The 17,923-nt window shown below is 44.8% G+C and overlaps 3 protein-coding genes across 8 annotated transcripts in view; 2 read left to right on the forward strand and 1 right to left on the reverse strand.

Moving 5' to 3' along the window:
- LOC125481031 (zinc finger protein 836-like) overlaps positions 1-9,198 on the reverse strand; it is a 40,591-nt gene extending 31,393 nt beyond the window's left edge. The window contains exons 1-3 of the mRNA XM_048619075.1: positions 7,125-9,198; positions 5,002-5,874; positions 2,020-2,072 (exon numbers count right to left, since the gene is read on the reverse strand). Of these exons, the coding sequence (XP_048475032.1) occupies positions 2,020-2,072; positions 5,002-5,782 (834 nt within the window). The 5' untranslated portion in view covers positions 5,783-5,874; positions 7,125-9,198. The remainder of the gene's footprint in view (positions 1-2,019; positions 2,073-5,001; positions 5,875-7,124) is intronic.
- Positions 76-3,973, forward strand: LOC125487569 (zinc finger protein 239-like). 2 transcript variants are annotated; one of them, XM_048619357.1, is made up of 2 exons: positions 76-164; positions 713-3,973. In XM_048619357.1, the coding sequence occupies exon 2, from the start codon at positions 1,123-1,125 to the stop codon at positions 2,269-2,271; it is 1,149 nt and encodes a 382-aa protein (XP_048475314.1). In that variant the 5' UTR covers positions 76-164; positions 713-1,122; the 3' UTR covers positions 2,272-3,973. The 2 variants fall into 2 exon arrangements, with proteins under 2 accessions (XP_048475314.1, XP_048475315.1); XM_048619358.1 differs by having other exon boundaries at positions 99-148.
- Positions 9,199-9,922: 724 nt separating the features above from the next.
- The window catches only part of LOC109914390 (zinc finger protein 239-like), a 49,960-nt gene continuing 41,959 nt past the window's right edge, over positions 9,923-17,923 (forward strand). For all 5 annotated transcript variants that reach the window (XR_007265964.1, XR_007265965.1, XR_007265966.1 and 2 more), the window contains exons 1-2: positions 9,923-10,032; positions 11,586-12,396. The gene's annotated coding sequence lies outside the window, so the exon portion shown is untranslated. The remainder of the gene's footprint in view (positions 10,033-11,585; positions 12,397-17,923) is intronic.

Below are 17,923 nucleotides of genomic sequence, written 5' to 3' on the forward strand. Positions count from 1 at the left end.
CAGGGCTGAAAACCCTTATTCACATCACAGGAGACGCGTGCGCCAGCGCATTGCCTGGAGCATGCGCAGTATTGGCGGTGATTTCGGGCCCGGGCGGAGGGAGCGATGCAGCCGGTGGCCGAACGGGGCGGCTCCCTCCGGGAACAGGGTGTGTGATCGCAAAGGTCGGTGAAGGAGATCCCAGTCCCGGGTTTGCAGAGAGCGGGGACAATGAGCTGTAGGGGAAAGCTGGACTGACAGAGATAGGTTTTATAAACTCCTTTTCCAGAGGGGAGGATCTGCAAACTGCAACCCAGAGACATGTTTGCTTCTTCCCAATCTCCATACTACACTGACATAGGTGGGGTTTATAAAGTAATGCAGCCTTTGGGAAAGATTGAACAGATTGGAGCCTTTAAGGAAGGCTTGAGCAGTGACCTAATACAGCAGTTTAAATGATGAATGTTTTGGACCAGGTCTTTCCTCATGAAATTTCTTCACACGGAGAATGATTAAAATGTGGAATTCACAGCAAATAGTACAGGCAAAAAGCAGAGATATGTTCCAAAGGAAACTAGATAAGATTGAAAGGAAGAAGGGATGAAAAAAAAAAGTCAGATGAGCGAGATGAATTAAATTGGAGGGAAAACAGAAAAACAGCAGAGTAATTAGACTGAATAGCCTGGTTGTTTATTTCACATTCAAAGTGTTTCATTTTAAACTGTTTTTGCAGGGTATTCAGAAGGTCGTGTTTACATCCAGAAGCTGAAACAAGTCATCATATCAAAATCTGATAGAGTCATTCAGTTCATTAGGATCTGAATATCATCAGCCTCTGAACGTGGAGGGAGAAATGCTCACCTGTAAGAAAATATTTTACACACAATCGTGACTGCAAAAGCACCAAGGCGCACAGACTTGAGTGACCACATTCCAGTGAACAGACTGGAAAAAGCATAAGCGAGTGACACAATTAAGGGAGTGTATTCCACTGCACTGACTGTGGAAAGAGCATTAACCGGTTACTCAGCCTGAAAAATAATTACACCTTCCACAACGGGGAGAGACCATTCATGCATTCTGTCTGTGGACATCAGTTTCCATCAATCATTGAACCTGGAAAGATACAAGGACACTGACACCATGGAGAAACCATGGAAATGTAGGGAATGTGGGAAGGGATTCAGTTACCCATCAGGGTTGGAAACTCATCAACGCAGTCATACTGGGGAGAGGCCATTCAGCTGCTTTGTGTGTGGGAAGGGATTCACTCAGTCATCCAGTCTCTACACACATCAGCATGTTCACACAGGAGAGAAGCCATTCACCTGCTCCGTGTGTGGGCAGGGATTTAATGCTTTATCAACCCTCCGGACCCACCAGCAGGTTCACTCTGATGAGAGACCATTTAAATGTTCTGACTGTGAGAAGAGTTTTAAAAGCAGAAAGGATATATTGATACACCAACGCAGTCACACTGGGGAGAGACCATTCACCTGCAAAGTGTGTGGGAAAGGATTCACTCAGTCATCCCACCTCCTGACACACCAACTTGTTCACACTGATGAGAGACCTTTTAAATGTTCTGACTGTGAGAAGAGCTTTAAAAGTAAAAAGGATTTACTAAATCACCAACGCACTCTGACTGGTGAGAAACCATTCATCTGCTCTGTGTGTGGGAAGGGATTCACTAGTTCATCCTACCTTCTGACACATCAATTTGTTCACACTGATGAGAGACCTTTTGGATGTCCTGACTGTGAGAAGAAATTTAAATGCAGAAAGCACCTTCTTAAACACCAATACACTCACAGTGGAGAGAGGCCATTCTCCTGCTCTGTCTGTGGGAAAGGATTCACTCGATTATGCCACCTGCTGAGACACCATCGCGTTCACACTGGGGAGAGGCCATTCTCCTGTGCTGCCTGCAAACAGGAATTTGTTGATTCATCTGACCTTCTGATCCACCAGCGAGTTCACAGCGGGGAGAGACCATACACTTGCTCCCTGTGTGGCAAGAGATTCACTCAATCATCTCACCTCACGACACACCAACTTGTTCACACTGATGAGAGACCTTTCCAATGTTCTGACTGCGAGAAGAGGTTTAAAAGTAAACAGAGTCTGCTGAAACACCAACAAATTCACTCTGGGGAGGGACCGTTCATCTGCAAAGTGTGTGGGAAAGGATTCACTCAGTCACACAACCTCCTGAGACACCAGCAACTTCACCTGAGACACCAGCAATTGGATTCTGCTGTTACTGCTTTTGTTAACTGCATCCAGGACTGAACCTTGCTGGTTGCCCATTTCCAGTGGGGTTCTACAGTTGTGTGGTATACATCAAGGTCGAGGTCATGATGAAAAAAACTGTAGATATGACAGAAGTTGGTTGTGTGGTGGCTGATGAGGAATATACTGCAGACTGCATGACGTCAATGGACTACTCAAACAGGCAGAAACAAGGCCAATGGAATTCATTCTGCAGATAATGAACCTGGGAAGACAGGGCCAACAGGGCAAAGAAAATGCACAATAATTGGTCGGATACTGTGAAGTGTCGAGGAACAGCGAGACCTAGGAGTGACATCCACAGATTCCCCAAAGGTGGCTGGACAGGCAGAAGGGAGGTCGGTGAGGTATTTGGTCGAGCTTAGTGTATATAAGAGCATGGAGATAATGTTGGAACTTTAGAAAACACTAGTTAGAGCATAGCTGGAGTACTGAGGGGAGTTCTTGTTGTCACATTAATCAATTAGAAATTCAGACTTGATTAATTATCTTAAAACCGAAGTCAATTTATTCATATAATTACAGTCAGTGTTAAATGCATCGAGTATAGCTGATAAAGCTAACCTACAAGCGATTGTAACAGTGAACATACCTGAATTTTTTTCAGCAATTTAAAATCTGCAGTGTTTCAAAAATAATAATAAAGGAAAACATTTTGGTTAACTTCCTTTTAAAGGTGATTTTAGTATAATAGAAGAAGTTGATTGAAGAGTAGCTGAAGAATTTTTATTTAAACCTGAAATTTATTTTCATTTAGTTCATAAGTAAACACAAGGCAGGGTATCCCAGACCCACGGAGTACACATCCAGTTCCATTTGGGAAAACCAGGATAATGAGAATGACAGCACAGAAACAGACCGTTTGGCCTCACTCACTCATGCTGACCAGCTTTACTAAACTGAACTGGTCCCATTTGCCTGTGTTTGGCTCATATCCTTCTATAACTTTCGTATCCACATACTTGTCCAAATGTCTTTTTAAATATTGTAATTGTATCTGCCTCTACCACTACCTCTGACACCTCATTCCATATACACGCCACCCTCTGTTTGTGATTGACAAGAACACAGACTTGACCCATAGCTAAAGCACTGCACTCAGTCCCCATATTCCAGGATAGATGTTATTACACCAGAGATGATACAGAGGAGATTGATGAGGATGTTTCCAGGATTGGAGAATTTCAGCTTGGAGGAAAGTTTGGATGGGCTAGGGTTGTTTTCTGTGGAACAGAGGACACCAAGGTGAGATTTAATTGAAATGATAAGATAATGAGGAGCCCAGAGACTGGATAGGAAGGAACTGTTCATTTAGAGGGAGGTTAGTAACTGGCAGTTTTAGATTTAAGGTAATTCACAGAAAGAGGGGGAGGTGAGAAATAATTTCATCCAGAGATGGTGGGGAGCTGGAACTCACTGTCTGATGGGTGGTCAAGGCAGAACCCTTAGTCATATTTTAAAAGAAATGGATATACTTGAAATGTGAAACATACAGGGCTATGGACTGATATCAGCAGAATGGGATTAGCCTGGTTAATTCTATTTCAGCCAACTGAAACACGATGGGCCAAGTGGCCTTGATCTGTGCTATAATTTTCTGATGTTTTTATTCTGACCGTTGGAATTTCTTTCTGATGTTAATAACCTCTTAAATTGGACTGGAGTTGAATATTCTGGAGAAGTGTCAAATAAATCCGCTTTGCTTCAACATGTCACTGGAGATTGTTGTATTTCTCTCCTGTGTGTTTAATATCACCTGGAGCTCAGACAGGACAATCTCAGGGGAGGATCGTACGGCAACAATGGAACTGCAGCCTGGTCACATGCTTCAGGGCCACAGTGTGTGGGACAAATGGCACTTTGGTCTTTCAACTCTGTCGTTACTGACAGCAAAGCCCTGGTGTGAGGTAATCCTGCAGTGTGTAAGAAATTTGTCTCAGCCACCATCTTCTGTGGCTCAGAGCTCCTAGACATGAACAGAATCTCACTTACGACTGGGTTAAGTATCAGAGGAAGAACAACGATGAAGGCTAGAAATATGCTTCAAATGAGAGATTAGTGTACAACTGTGATCTGTTCCTGACTGGAAGTGATCCTGCAGGTTTAAGTTTCCTTTGCATTGGTAAACATAAAACAGTGTTCGGCAATCCAAGTTGAGCTAGAAATTATACTTCACCAAGAGTGTGACCATTAGGGCAGTTTGACAAATTAACTTACATTTTTTAAATAACCACCTCCATAACATTGGTGCTAGAAAGTGTTCATGCTGAAGGAGTCTCGTCTGAAACTGTCTCCATTAATTTATCACTTTCTAATTATGTGGGACCTATCCCCATGTTTGTTCTTTTCAGTTTTCCAGGATTTGATTTTTTTCTCATTTTTCTTAAATCTCTCTTGAATCATGTTATTGTTGTAACTAAGTGCTGGTGAAACTCAGCAGGTCTGGTAGCATTGTGTAGAAACAGTTAATGTTTCAATTCCAATTATTCTTCTTCAGAATGTGTTGCACAGAGGATTCCAGACCTGCTGACTTTCTCCAACAATTTTAGTGTTATTTCAAATCACAGAAGTACAGTCACTACCCAGTGTGAATGTGTGCATATACAACAATGTTGTGATCATTTACAAAACTATGTACTCCAGATACACAATTTTATTAACATTTTAACTGCAAAAGATCATTGTTCATTCCTTGGTGTGAGCAACAGAAAAAATCCTTCAACTGTGGTTATTTGTGAATTTGCTGGTGTCTCAGCAAGTTGGACGATTGAGTGAATGCTTTCCCACAATCAGAGCAAGTGAATGGTCTCTCTCCAGTGTGAACTCGCTGGTGTATTACCAGGTTGGATGCCTGACTGAATCCCTTCCCACACACAGAGCAGGTGAATGGTTTCTCCCCAGTGTGAACTCGCTGGTGTCTCAGCAGGTCAGTTGTGAGAGTGAATACCATCCCACACACAGAGCAAGTGAATGGTTTCTCCCCAGTGTGAATTCGCTGGTGTCTCCGCAGGGAGGATGACAGAGTGAATCTCTTCCCACACTGGGAGCAACTGAACAGTTTCTCCCCAGTGTGAACTTGCTGGTGCATCCGGAGAGTGGATGATGAAGTGAATCCCTTCCCACACACAGAGCAAGTGAATGGTCTCTCTCCAGTGTGAACCCGCTGGTGTGTGAGCAGATTGGATGATTGAGTGAATCCTTTCCCACAGATGGAGCATGTGAATGGTCTCTCTCCAGTGTGAACTCGCTGGTGTGTCAGAAGGTCGGATGACTGTTTGAATCTCTTCCCACAATCAGAGCAGGTGAATGGCTTCTCTCCAGTGTTACCGTGTTGGTGAGTTTCCAGCTGGGATGGGTAAAACAGTCCCCTCCCGCAACCCCCGCATTCCCACAGTATCTCTCCTGTATGACTGCACTGGCGTTTGGACATTTCAGATAAATGCTGGCCGACTCTTTCACACACAGAGTAGGTGTATTTCTCCCCAGTGTTGAATGTACTCTTTCCTTCCATGTTCAAAATTCTTTGATAATTCAGTTCCAATAAACAGAATGCCCGTCAGAGCTGGATACGGTTTCATATGACTCCGCTAATTACAAATCAACCTTTCAAACAGAAAACAAAAAAACAAACAGTGAGAGAAAACCAGAAGAACACACACGTATTGTGAAACTGAGAGAAACTAATCTGATTCTTTGTGGAGCCAATACCTGGGGAGAAACATTACCATGTAAACTCTTGCATTAAAGTATTTTGAGAAGATTTGTAGCTCGAGTTGTGGATGAGGTTGTAGATTTGCTTGCCGAGCCGATGTGTTTGATTGCAGATGTTTCATCACCCTGCTAGATAACACTGTCTGTGTGCCTTGGTGAAACATTGACGTTCTGTCCCGCTTGTTATTTGTATGCCTCGGTTTGCTAGGGTGGTTGGCATCACTTCTGGTTCTGATTCTCAGTGGTTTGTACATCGGGTCCAGTTCAGTGTGTTTGTTGATGGTGTTCTGGTTGGAATGCCACGCCTCCAGGAATTCCCTGGCATATTAATCAAACGAGCCACAACACACTGCAGCAACCCAGAATTGTGCAAAACAGAACAGCAGCACTTATATGGAGTTTTTAAAAGGAATGGATAGCCAAAAACAAAATCTGCCATTACCTTTGCGACAGACCACAACAAGAAGACACAGCACGAGTCACCCTAACGTACATCACAGACATATCAGAGATGACCACAAGACTACTCAGACCCCTAGGAATCAGGGTAGCCCACAAACCAACCACCACCCTGCAACAGCTACTGACAAACATAAAAGATTCCACACACAACCAATAAAACTAATGTAATATAGAAAATACCATGCAAGGACTGTGAGAAACATTACTTAGGCCAAACTGGAAGAAAACTGACAATAAGGATACACGAACATCAACTAGCCACCAAGAGACATGACCAATTCTCACTGTTCTCAAGACACACGGACAAAGAAGGACACAAATTTGACTGGGACAACACATCCATAATAGCACAAGCCAAACGGAGACATGCCAGGGAATTCCTGGAGGCCTGGCATTCCAACCAGAACTCCATCAACAAACACATTGAATGGGACCTGATAATACAAACCACTGAAAAACAGTACTGGAAGTGATGTCAACCACCCCAGCAAACCAAGGCATATAAATAACAAGTGGGACAGAACACCAACACTTCACCGGAAGCGCGCTGATGATGCTACCTAGCAGGGTGACGAAACGTCTGCAATCAAACACACCAGCTCGGTGAGCAAGTCTACAACCTCAAACTCTTGGATTATCATTAAAATGCAATATTAAAGCCAATCAGTGTTTGTACAGACCTTGAAAAGGAAATGCAGGGTTGGGAGATACATGACTGAATGAGGCAACTGTTCTTGTTTTCTCCCCACACCATTTGTTCCCTTCAGTCCTAAGAACTAAAAACAAGTACAGAAGTGAAATGCTGGAAATCTGATATAAAAACTGAAAATGCTGGAAATACTCAGCAGGTCTGGCAGCTTCTGAAAGTGTGATAGAGGTCAACACCAACACAACCTGGTTGTCTTTACTTTGTATTTATGGTATCTAAATGTCATTATCACACCTCACCCAGACACATCTCATTGGCTTTACATCCCCATTACTACTCCTTTTTGTTTTGCCACATGAAACTTGTGTCAGTTAATTCAGCACTGACAGGACAGTCAGTTTAAGCTTTGAAAAGTGTTAGAAATGGTCATACCAGGCAAAATGAGAAACCACTTAAAGAAATATGGGTTCATTTAAGAAAGCTAAAATAGAATTGTTCACAGAAAATTGTGATGAACTTTCTCTTGAGTTTTTGATGAAGAGTGTTGGTGATGATAATCCAATTGATAGGATGAACATGGACTGGGAAAAAAAGTACTAGATAAAATCTCCGTAACAGCCCAGTGAGCAAAACCTAAATCTAACAACATGGGTCTGAAATTGGCTGAGTAACAGGGAACAGAGTCATCATTAACAGTTGTCTTTTGAACTGGAGGAAGGTTTCTAGTGGAGGCTTTGAGGCTTTTAGTTTGAGGCTTTGAGGTGTGTGCATTAAAGACAGTTAGATAAAATAAAGAAATGCTGTTCTTGTTAGCAGACAGTAAATGGATTACAAGATGCAAATTTAACATTTTCAGCAAGTGATACAGGGATTGGGAAGCTAAGTAGTATGAACTGTGAATAACAAAGACCTGGAGAACAACACATACAATCAAAGGCAGATAACATCCACATCCTGATTAATCAAGTGTCACCGTCAGATTGTGTTGTGATGCTTTTTTTCGCAAAAAGAACCGTTGCCATGTCCTGCAAAGGAGGTTACAAAAATCCTCACCATCAGCCCAGGTTAGAAAAGCAGAAGAGATGAACATTTTTCATACTTTGGCTTTGCTTCACAGAATCATAAAAAGATCAAGACATAGAAAGTGGCCACTTGGGCCACTGTGTCTGCGCCGGCTGAGAAAATAAGTCATCCAGCCCTAGCCCACTTTGCACCAATTGGCTCTGCCAATTCAGACACATTACAAATTAATTGAGTCTTTTTGCATCTTCTCTTGCTTCTGGCAGTGGGTCCAGACCCCACTCATCCTGTTGGGGAAAACACTTTTCCTAATCTTCCATTTAATCTTTCTACCAATCATTTTAAATCCATGCCCTATTATCACTGGATTCTCTGTTGGTGTAAGTGGCTCCTTCCACTGTATTGAGGACTCTCTCAATTTTGTATACTTCAATTAATTTTTCCTTTGGCCTTCTCTATTCCAAGGAGAACGCACAGTTAACATAATCTTTTCACATGGTTGCATTTGTCCCAGCTCCTGGTACACAGCCTCATCAATCTCCTCTGCACGTTCTCTGGTTCAATTCCATCTTTTCTGTAAAATGAGGTGACCAGAACTACACACATTGCTCAACTTGTGGAACAGGCACCCCTCTGCCCATCGCCCCCACACAAAATTGTGGCAAAGTGCATCTCTTCCCATTGCACCACATAAATCCTGTATTTAATTATGGTGTAAAGCAGAATCAGTGTAACTGGGGACTGCAAGCTTCTCATCCAGGGTCTGAGACCTACTTCAGGGATTTCCGAGCTGTGAACGCAGCCCAGTCCATCATGAAAACCAACCTTCCTTTCACTGACTCCGCCTACATTTCTGCTGCCTCAGGAATGCAGCCAACATAATCACAGACTTCTCCCACTCCGGTTATACTCTCTTCCACCCTCTTCCATTGGGCAGAAGATACAAATGTTTGAAAACACATACTGATAGATTCAAGAACAGCTTCTTCTCTGCTGTTATCAGAGTTATGAACAGGCCTCTCACATATTGGTGTTGATCTTTCTCTGCACCTCTCTGTAGCTGTTAACACTGTTCTATTATCCTGATGAACTTATGTAAGGGACAACAAGGTGCAGGGCTGGATGAACACAGCAGGCCAAGCAGCATCATAGGAGCAGAGGGGCTGAAGTTTCGGGCCTAGACCCTTCATCAGAAAAGGGGGAGGGGAAGGGGGTTCCGAAATAAATAGGAAGAGAGTGGGAGGCGGATAGAAGAGGGATAGAGGAGAGGAAACAAACAGGTCGAAGAGGCGGGGATGGAGCCAGTAAAGGTGAGTGTAGGTAGGGAGTTAGGAAGGGGATAGGTCAGTCCAGGGAGGACGGACAGGTCAAGGGGGCGGAATGAGGTTGGTCGGTAGGAGATGGAGGTGCGGCTTGAGGTGGGAGGAGGGGATAGGTGGGAGGAAGGACAGGTTAGGGAGGCAGGGACGAGCTGGACTGGTTTTGTAGCAACAAAAAAACAATACTTTTCACTGTATCTCGGTCCAAGTGACAATAATAAATCAATTCAGGTCAGATCAAACCTCCCCTCTCCCACGCCCGCTCCATTGCTCTTCACCCACGGGTGTCTGCAAGCCAATGAGAGTGAATGAGGAACAAAAACAGAAGTTGTTGGAAAACCTCAGCTGGTCTGGCAGCAACTGCGAAGACAAAAATCAGAGTTAATGTTTCGGGTCCGGTGACCCTTCTTTAGAACTGAGTGAATGAGGGGCGGCGCTGGTCCACCAACCAATGGGAGTGAATGAGTGTCGCCGACAAGCCTCACGAGAGTTGCGCATGCGCCTTGTTGTGGTCCAGCTTCTGTGAAGATGGCGGCCGTTAACTCGGGTCCTGGGAGAGCAGCATTCTGAGAAACTGCTGCCGGACTAAACGCCCTAAAGGTAGGTTTCATTCGACATTCACTGGCTTCTCGTCTCCGTGTGTGTTCGAATCCAGGCAACCCACCCACTGGCTCGATCGTTCCCTCCCGGTTCCTGCGATGGGCCCTCCCCAGGTAACTGCACAATGCAGCCGTCTAACTGCAAACCGCTGGGCCGGCACTGCTCCAGCTCGCAAGGGACACTACTGATGGACAGCAGCTCCTGGCCAATGGGAAACAGGGGGCGCGGCTGGAGGACTGAGCGTGTATGGCGGGTCCTCCAACCAATGAGAATGAATGAGGGGCGGAGCTCCAGTGATACACTGCGCAAGCTGGAAAAGCAACATCTCAGTTTCCACTTGGGAACTCTACAGTGTTCTGGGCTCCAACTCGAGTTCAGCCATTTTAGGGCTTGAGCACCTTCTCCCATGTCCTTTCTCCGAGCCTCATACACCAGGCCTTACCATCACATGGACTGCTACCGCACACAATCCATTGTCAGCCATTTGTAGTCCACATTCAACTAATCATTCTCCCAGAGTGACCTTATCTCACACCATTGTCTATCCAACTGTTGTTCTCTCTCTTTGAGCTCTATCTCCGCCTATTGTTTACTCACCACCTCATCTCCTGCATAAATACAAACCTTTACCCTGCTACCGTGAGTTCTGAAGACAGGTCACCGGATCTGAAATGTTAACTCTGATTTTTCTTCACAGATGCTGCCATTCCTACCAATTTTTTCCAGCAATTTCTTTTTTTGTTTTTAGTTCCTATGATGTGCCATAATCTCAGCTTGAACGTTTTGGTAAAACAAACAAAGGCAAGACTTTTACAATTAAAAATAGGGCTTTGGGTAGTGTTGTAGAACAGAGAGTCCAAGGGATTCAGGTACGTAATTCTTTAAAGTTTGCATCACATACAGATAGGGTGATTCAGAAGGTGGTTAGGACACTTGCCCTCATTGCTCAGACCTTTGAGTATATGAGTTGAGGTTGTACAGGATATTGGTGAGGCCCCTTCTGGAGTACTGTGTCCAGTTCTGGTCTCCCTGTTATAGGAAGGATATTATTAAGCTGGAAAGGGTTCAGAAGAGATTTGCCAGGATGTTGCCAGGAATGACTGGTTTGAGTTATGAGGAAAGGCTGCGACTTTTTTCACTGGAGCGTAGGAGATCGAGAGTTGACCTCATGGAGGCTTATAAAATTATGAGGTGTATAGATAAACTGACTGGCAGGTGATGGTGTCCACACACATCACCTACCCTGGTCCTCCTTGATGGTGAAGGTTGAGACTTTGGGAGATTCTGTACAAGTTCTGGTCAAGCTGTAAATACGTACAATTTCTCTTGTTTACCTCAGAGGCCAGAGTCTTGTGCATGTTCATACTGGGATGGCAGATTCCTTTCATGATGGATATTTGTGAGCATTCAGTTTTTAGGACATTTTGACAGGCTTCATGGTGAATTTCTCTCATGGCTGGCCAAACAAATTGCCGCATTCATACAGCTCAATGTCACAGTCTGCCTTTGTGTTTTTTTGGGTGTTCTCTCACTCTGTTTTTTTTCTGTTTCAGAGGTTGCCAGAGGATGAGGAATTACGGTTAGGGATCACAAATCCAGCAGCACCTCGGATCAATGGAGGCATTCAGTTTATCACAACCAAAATGTAATTGGATGTTAAACATGACAGGAATGAGCACAGTTCACTGTGACGAGAAGCCCTGCACATGTTTTGTGTGTGGACAAGCCTCCAGCCAGTTTTCTGGTTCGTTGAAACACAAGTGCAGTCACACTAGGGAGTGACCGGGAAATGTGGAGATTGTGATGAAGGATTCAAATCCCTGCCTGAGTTGGATATCCATCGGCGCAATTGCACTGGGGAGAAGTGTAGGTAGTGGAATGTCCCTTCTAAATAAAATATCAGCTGTTTTGGGACATTGAAAGCAATACTAGCCAGCTGAATGGCATGCTGGGAAAACTGGCCAACTGAACAGTATGTTGGGAATTGGATGAAGCCAGACAGATATACAAACCATTCACTTTGACGATTGAATGGGTTGTTGATGAGACACTGCTGCAAGCTTTTGTGTGGAACAATAGATCTAAACTTTAATAGAATTGTTTTTGAGACACCTTGGCTCCTAGGGTTGGTTCCATCAAGCAGGAAAATTACAGCATCCAATACCGTCTTTTATAACACACTTCCTGTTACATCAAACTACTGCTAAGCCACTGTACTCGGAAATGACTCAGATAACTCATTAAAAGAAGCCACTCAAATCAGAGGGGTCTCTCACACACTTCACAGAACATCAGGACGAAGAAGCAGGAACCTTGGGAGCAGGAAGAACATCCTCAACTCCAGTTCAACCAGCTCTAATCGGGGTAGTGTACACTTTTTTTAACATCTTGCACTCCCAAAGCAGATTTTAAACTAGTGTGTGTGCGTAGACACTTAAGAACTGTAAGGCTACTTGGGACTCAGTAAAATAAGTTGGGTACAGAATCAGGGACCCATATCTTGGCAAGGAGCCAGAGATTGAGTCAGTGACCTAGAGTAAAACACGCTAAGTACAGAGTCAGGGAGTTAGAGATGGGAAAGGAAATGCAGAAGACATCAAAACAAAAAGTAGCTCCACAAGTGGTCCCCATGGCCTAGAGGAATGAGGGGTAGGACAGAGGAAGGGCTCCATCCCAAGCAGCTCTGGGCTACGCAGAACAATGGACTGGTCGAGGTGGAAATTGCTGCTTTGTACGTGGCCAGGTTGGGCACTTTGCCTGTGAGTGTCCTCAGTGGGGCTCCCAGCCCACAGGAAGATATTGCACCTCTCTGCCCCAAGAAAGGCCAGACAGGCAAGCGCTCATGAACATAGTTAATCCAGAATCTGGGAACCCAGATTCCGTCCGCCCTCTGGCCCCATGAATGGTCAGATTTTGTACCAAGAACACTAACAGGTCTTTTTAAACCAAAATTGAAAGGGGAGAGTGATATTGACAGGGAGATTTGTGATATTGACAGGGAAATTCCAAAAAAATTTATTGACGGCACCCCTTATGTAATAGGGGGCGAATGGTTTACAGGGTTTGTGGTTCATATGCAAGACCCATAGGGGGCTATGAGAGAGGGGGCAGACAAACTACCTGCAAATGTGGGGGCACAACTTATGGAATTGGCAGCTTCAGCCTTTCTGGAAGAACAAGCGGGGTTTTTGGGAAAAGGCAGTGATCTTTTCACACAGCATTTTCAAAGCAGCAATAGGTGGCAAAAACATTCCAGAGAAAATTAAGGCCACTCCACCCAAAATAAAAGCACAAATGTTCTGGCCAGGGAAGGAGCACACACTGGGATGACTTGGCACAAAGTGACAGACAGACAGATGAGGTTTAACCTCCTGAGCCTAAGGAGGATTTAAGGGCCAATATTGTGGCAGCATATAGGGAAGCTAGGACAAACTCAAAAGTTTCTGTGAGACAAGCACATGAACTCCGTGGACTATAAAGTAGGGGGCACAGTGTTGCTCAGAATGTTCCAACCAGAACCTTTCCGTCCACATGGTGCGCTGGGCCTTACGTGATCATTCTAAAATTGTATCCTTCGGTCTGCAAATTACAGCTGGGAACAGGCAAACAGGGGTGGCATCATATAAATCAGCTCAAATTGTTCAAAGGGCAGCCCGTACATTGTCACTCAGCCCACGTACAGATTGATGCTCTTGAGTGAGAGACTCGGGCTAAAGACAACCTGAGAATTGAACCAGTGGATACTCCTCTTCCTCCAACTGACAGGGCACACTGCCTACCCCCCTCAGAGTTCCTCTCCGTACCTGAACAGGGACAGAGAAAGAGAGAGAGACACCTCCCCCTTATTCATCTCAATAAATTTACTCAGGGAGGAGGAGGACAGTAAAGGAAAGGACAGGGGCACTGCTATCAAACTAGCCCACTCCACTGGCATCTCGCTTCTGATCCAGAAGAGAGCATGAGTGCTGTGAAGTGATGGCACTGATGTGAATCCCTTCCCACATTCTGAGCAGGTGAACAGTCTCTCCCTAGTGTGAAGTTGTAAGATGGGTGATGGTATTCAGATTCTAAAATTTAATGGGGATTTAAACTTTAAAATTTTTGGTTACTAAAATGACAAGGGGTCTCGGAGACTAAACCATGATACTCACAGAAACAATGCTTGATTTTTTTTTAGATAGCGCACCTCAAGGAAATTTATAAGTGACCAGATGGATTGAAATCAGTATATTCTCCTCCACCTCTAATTTACCGGTGTAGTGGTTGTATTGCACGGTCACATGGGAAGCCCAGATACCCAGGGTGTGGTGGTGTGTGACGATAGGATTCTGCTCAACCGACAAAAAATGGTCATTTTCGGTAGTAATGACAATTTCACTATGTACGAGAAACCCAAGGGGACTTCCCCGCTTTGTTATATGAGTGTATGGATCACAGAGGATTGGTGGGGATCTACAAAAGTCTGATGCAGAGAGATAGGCTGCTTAGCCTGCAGCCCAGAGAAGGGTTTAGAGACAGGGTAGTGTCAGAGAAGCCAAATTGGGGAGATTTCTTAGAATGTGAGATTAAAAAACAGACTGAAACCGGCGTTGAGGCTCCCCATCATGAAGTTTTTCATTGATGTGTCTGTAATGTACTTCCGTCTTCAGTTTCATGCTTCTTCAAAATTTCATTCCATAATTGATGTGTCACAGTCAAGAATGTGCAAATCAGTGAGAATTGTCAGTGAGGATTAATCAGCACTTTCTTAATGGAGATGTTCATCAGTGCAGGCTTTCAGACACTGAATTGTCGATCTGCCACCAAATGTCACTTTGCAATCGAAGTAAAAGTTCATAATTTTACTGTGAACAAGTTTCTGAGATTTTTTGAATCAAGGGAAGAGATTTCAGGTTGAGCCTTAAAAAGTGACATTGCAGCCCCTCAAATCATCACTGTTATCCAGAATATTAAATTTCAACCAGTTACTGGGCTGTTCTTGGAAAGGTATATGAGTAGGAAAGGTTTAGAGGGATATGAGCCAAACACAGGCAGATGGGACTAATTTAGTTCAGCAGGCATGAACGAGTTGGACCTAAGGATTGGTTTCTGTGCTGTATGACATCATGACTGTCAGTGTGAGCAGGCTGTTGCTGAATCAGTTCAGAGGAGCATTAACAGTTCTGACTGTCCAGACATTACCAAGGTCTCTAATCAGTGTCGACACACCGGCCTGTCAAGGGGTTAGACAACCAAGGGAATCCCTTCTCTCACTCGGTGCAGCCAAGGGCACTCTCTCCAGTGTGAATGTGACCTCTTGGCAGGTTGGATATTGGAACTCCTCCTTTCCTGGACTCAGTGCTGGTGTAGGGACTCTCCCCAGTGTGAACTCGCTGATGTTTCCACAGTCTGAATAATCAAATGAATCCCTTCCCACATTCTGAGAAGGTGAACGGTCTCTCCCCAGTGTGAAGTTGCTGGTGCCTCAGAAGATCATTTTTCTGAGTGATTCCTTTACTGCACTGGAAGCAGGTGAATGGCCTCTCCCAAGTGTGAACTTGCTGGTGCATCTCGGGGTGTGTTGACTGAGTAATTCTCCAGAACTCTGGCGCTAGCTTTGAGTCTAAGGAATCTTATCGTAGAATCCCTACAATGTGGAAACAGGCCCTTTGGCCCAACAAGTCCACACTGACACTCAGAGCATCCCACCCAGACCCATCCCCCTAATCTATACATCCCTGAACACTATGGGTAATTTAGCATGGCCAATCCATCTAACCTGCACATCTTTGGACTGTGAGAGGAAACCAGAGCACCCGGAGGAAACCCACACAGACACGGGGAGAACATGCAAACTCCACACAGACAGTCGCCCGAGGGTGGAATTGAACCCAGGTCCCTGGCGCTGTGAGGCAGCAGTGCTAACCACTGAGCCACCGTGCCACCCAATGCTGAATAATTCTGGCCAGTGTCCCTGCAAAGTCCACTCTCACTTCTTTCAGTACCTTAAATGTATCTCATCTGATCCTGAGACTTTATGAATTTGAAATACTGACAGCTTCTCCAAAATCTCCCCCACATCAATGTCCAAGCCTTCTCCTGACTGAGTTTCCTCCTGTGTTACCATGGCCTGGGGAATTTCTGTTTCCTTGTTAGAGACACATGTAAAGTATTTATTCAGTACATAATGTCCCTCACTTCTGAGGTCCCAAATTGGTCCTGCTCCTCCTTTAACCAACCTTTTCTTATTTATGTGTCTTCAGAAATATGGGCAGCAGGATTTCAACCTGCATAGGAAAACCCCAATGGTTTTCACATCCATCACCATATTCTTTTCTGCTGTTTGTGACAAGCAGCACAAGTTCATAAAAAAATCTTGTTAAAGACTTCAGGAGGACAAAATTTCCCATAGTTGAATTAATCTCGTTCATATTTAGCAGCAAACACTATTTATTTATCTGTTCCTCACAGCTCATTGAAGGCATTTCGAATTGATATCATTCAAAGCAAAACCCAATCACTGGAGTTATTTGTGGAGTTGCTGGTGTCAAATCAGGTTGAATAACTGAGTGAATTCCCTCCCACAGTCAGAGCAGGTGAATGATTTCACTCCAGTGTGAACTCGCTGGTGTGTCAGCAGGTTGGCTAACTGAATGTATTGCTTTCCACACTCGGAGCAGGTGAATGGCCTCTCCCCAGTGTGAACCCGCCGGTGTTTCACAAGGGTAGATGACATTGCAAATGCCTTCCCACACTCGGAGCAGGAATACGGCCTCTCCCCAGTGTGAACCCGGCAGTGTACACTGAGTTCAGATGATGTCCTGAACCCAGTTCCACAATGAGAGCAGTTGAATGGCCTCTCATCAGTGTGTATATGTTGATGGCGAATCAATTCACCAGAACCTTTGTAGCATTTCCCACAGTCTGGGCACTTAAAAGGTCTCTCATCAGTGTGAACCCGCTGATGGTGCATCACATCCCTGGAGAATTTAAAGCACTTCCCACAGTCATGGCAGTAAAAGGTCTCTGCCCGGTGTGAATCTGCTTGTGTATCAGCAGACTTGATAAATCAGCATATCCCTTATCACACACAAAGCAGGTAAACTGTTTCTCCCCAGTGTGGACACGCTGGTGTGTCTGCAGGTTAGAGGATCGAATGAATCCCTTCCCACTCTCAAAGCAAGTGAACGGTCTCTCCTCAGTGTGGACTCGCTGTGTCTGACCAGGTTGGATGAATCAGTGAATCCTTCCCCACGCTTCTGACAGACGAATGGTCTCTCTCCAGTGTGCAGTCACTGGTGTTTCAGCAGGGTGGATGACCGAGTGAATCCTTTCCCACGCTTGGAGCAGATGAATGTTCTGTCCCCAGAGTGAACTTGCTGGTGTGTCAGAAGGTGGGATAACTGACTGAATCCCTTCTCACACACAGAGCAGATGAACGGCCCCTCCTTCGTGTGAATTCGCCGATGCACTGCCAGTGCAGATGGGGATCTAAAACCCTTGTCACAGCCTCCACATTTCCAGGTTTCTCCCCATTGTGAACGGGCCTTCTTCCTTTGATTTTCAAAATCCAGTGATGTTCACGTCATGATAAACTGGGTCATTCTGACAGGTCCTGGTATGATATTTCCCAACTGTAGATTCTCCACTTCTAACACCCCGTGAAATTGCTGTGAAACAGAAAGAAGGGAGTGAGAGAACCCACAAAAACAAAAAGGCAGGTTCTGAAATGGATCGGAATGAATGTGGTAATTTGTGGATCTGGCAGCAGGAGAAAGGTGACCGAGAAAGCTGTTGGATTACGGTAAAAAGCCACCTAGTTCAGTAATACCCTTCAGGGAAGGGAGCCCATGACCTGGTCTGGATGGACACAAGACTCTGGCTTCTCTGGCAGAGAGAGATTGAAAGGGAG

The sequence above is a fragment of the Rhincodon typus genome, chromosome 42 (genome assembly GCF_021869965.1).
Source record: "Rhincodon typus isolate 14 chromosome 42, sRhiTyp1.1, whole genome shotgun sequence".
In the NCBI taxonomy this organism is placed as follows: domain Eukaryota; kingdom Metazoa; phylum Chordata; class Chondrichthyes; order Orectolobiformes; family Rhincodontidae; genus Rhincodon; species Rhincodon typus.

What these genes read in the sequence shown, in the direction of transcription:
- LOC125487569 (XM_048619357.1), top strand. Translation starts at nt 1,123, where the DNA reads ATGGAGAAACCATGGAAATGTAGGGAATGTGGGAAGGGATTCAGTTAC.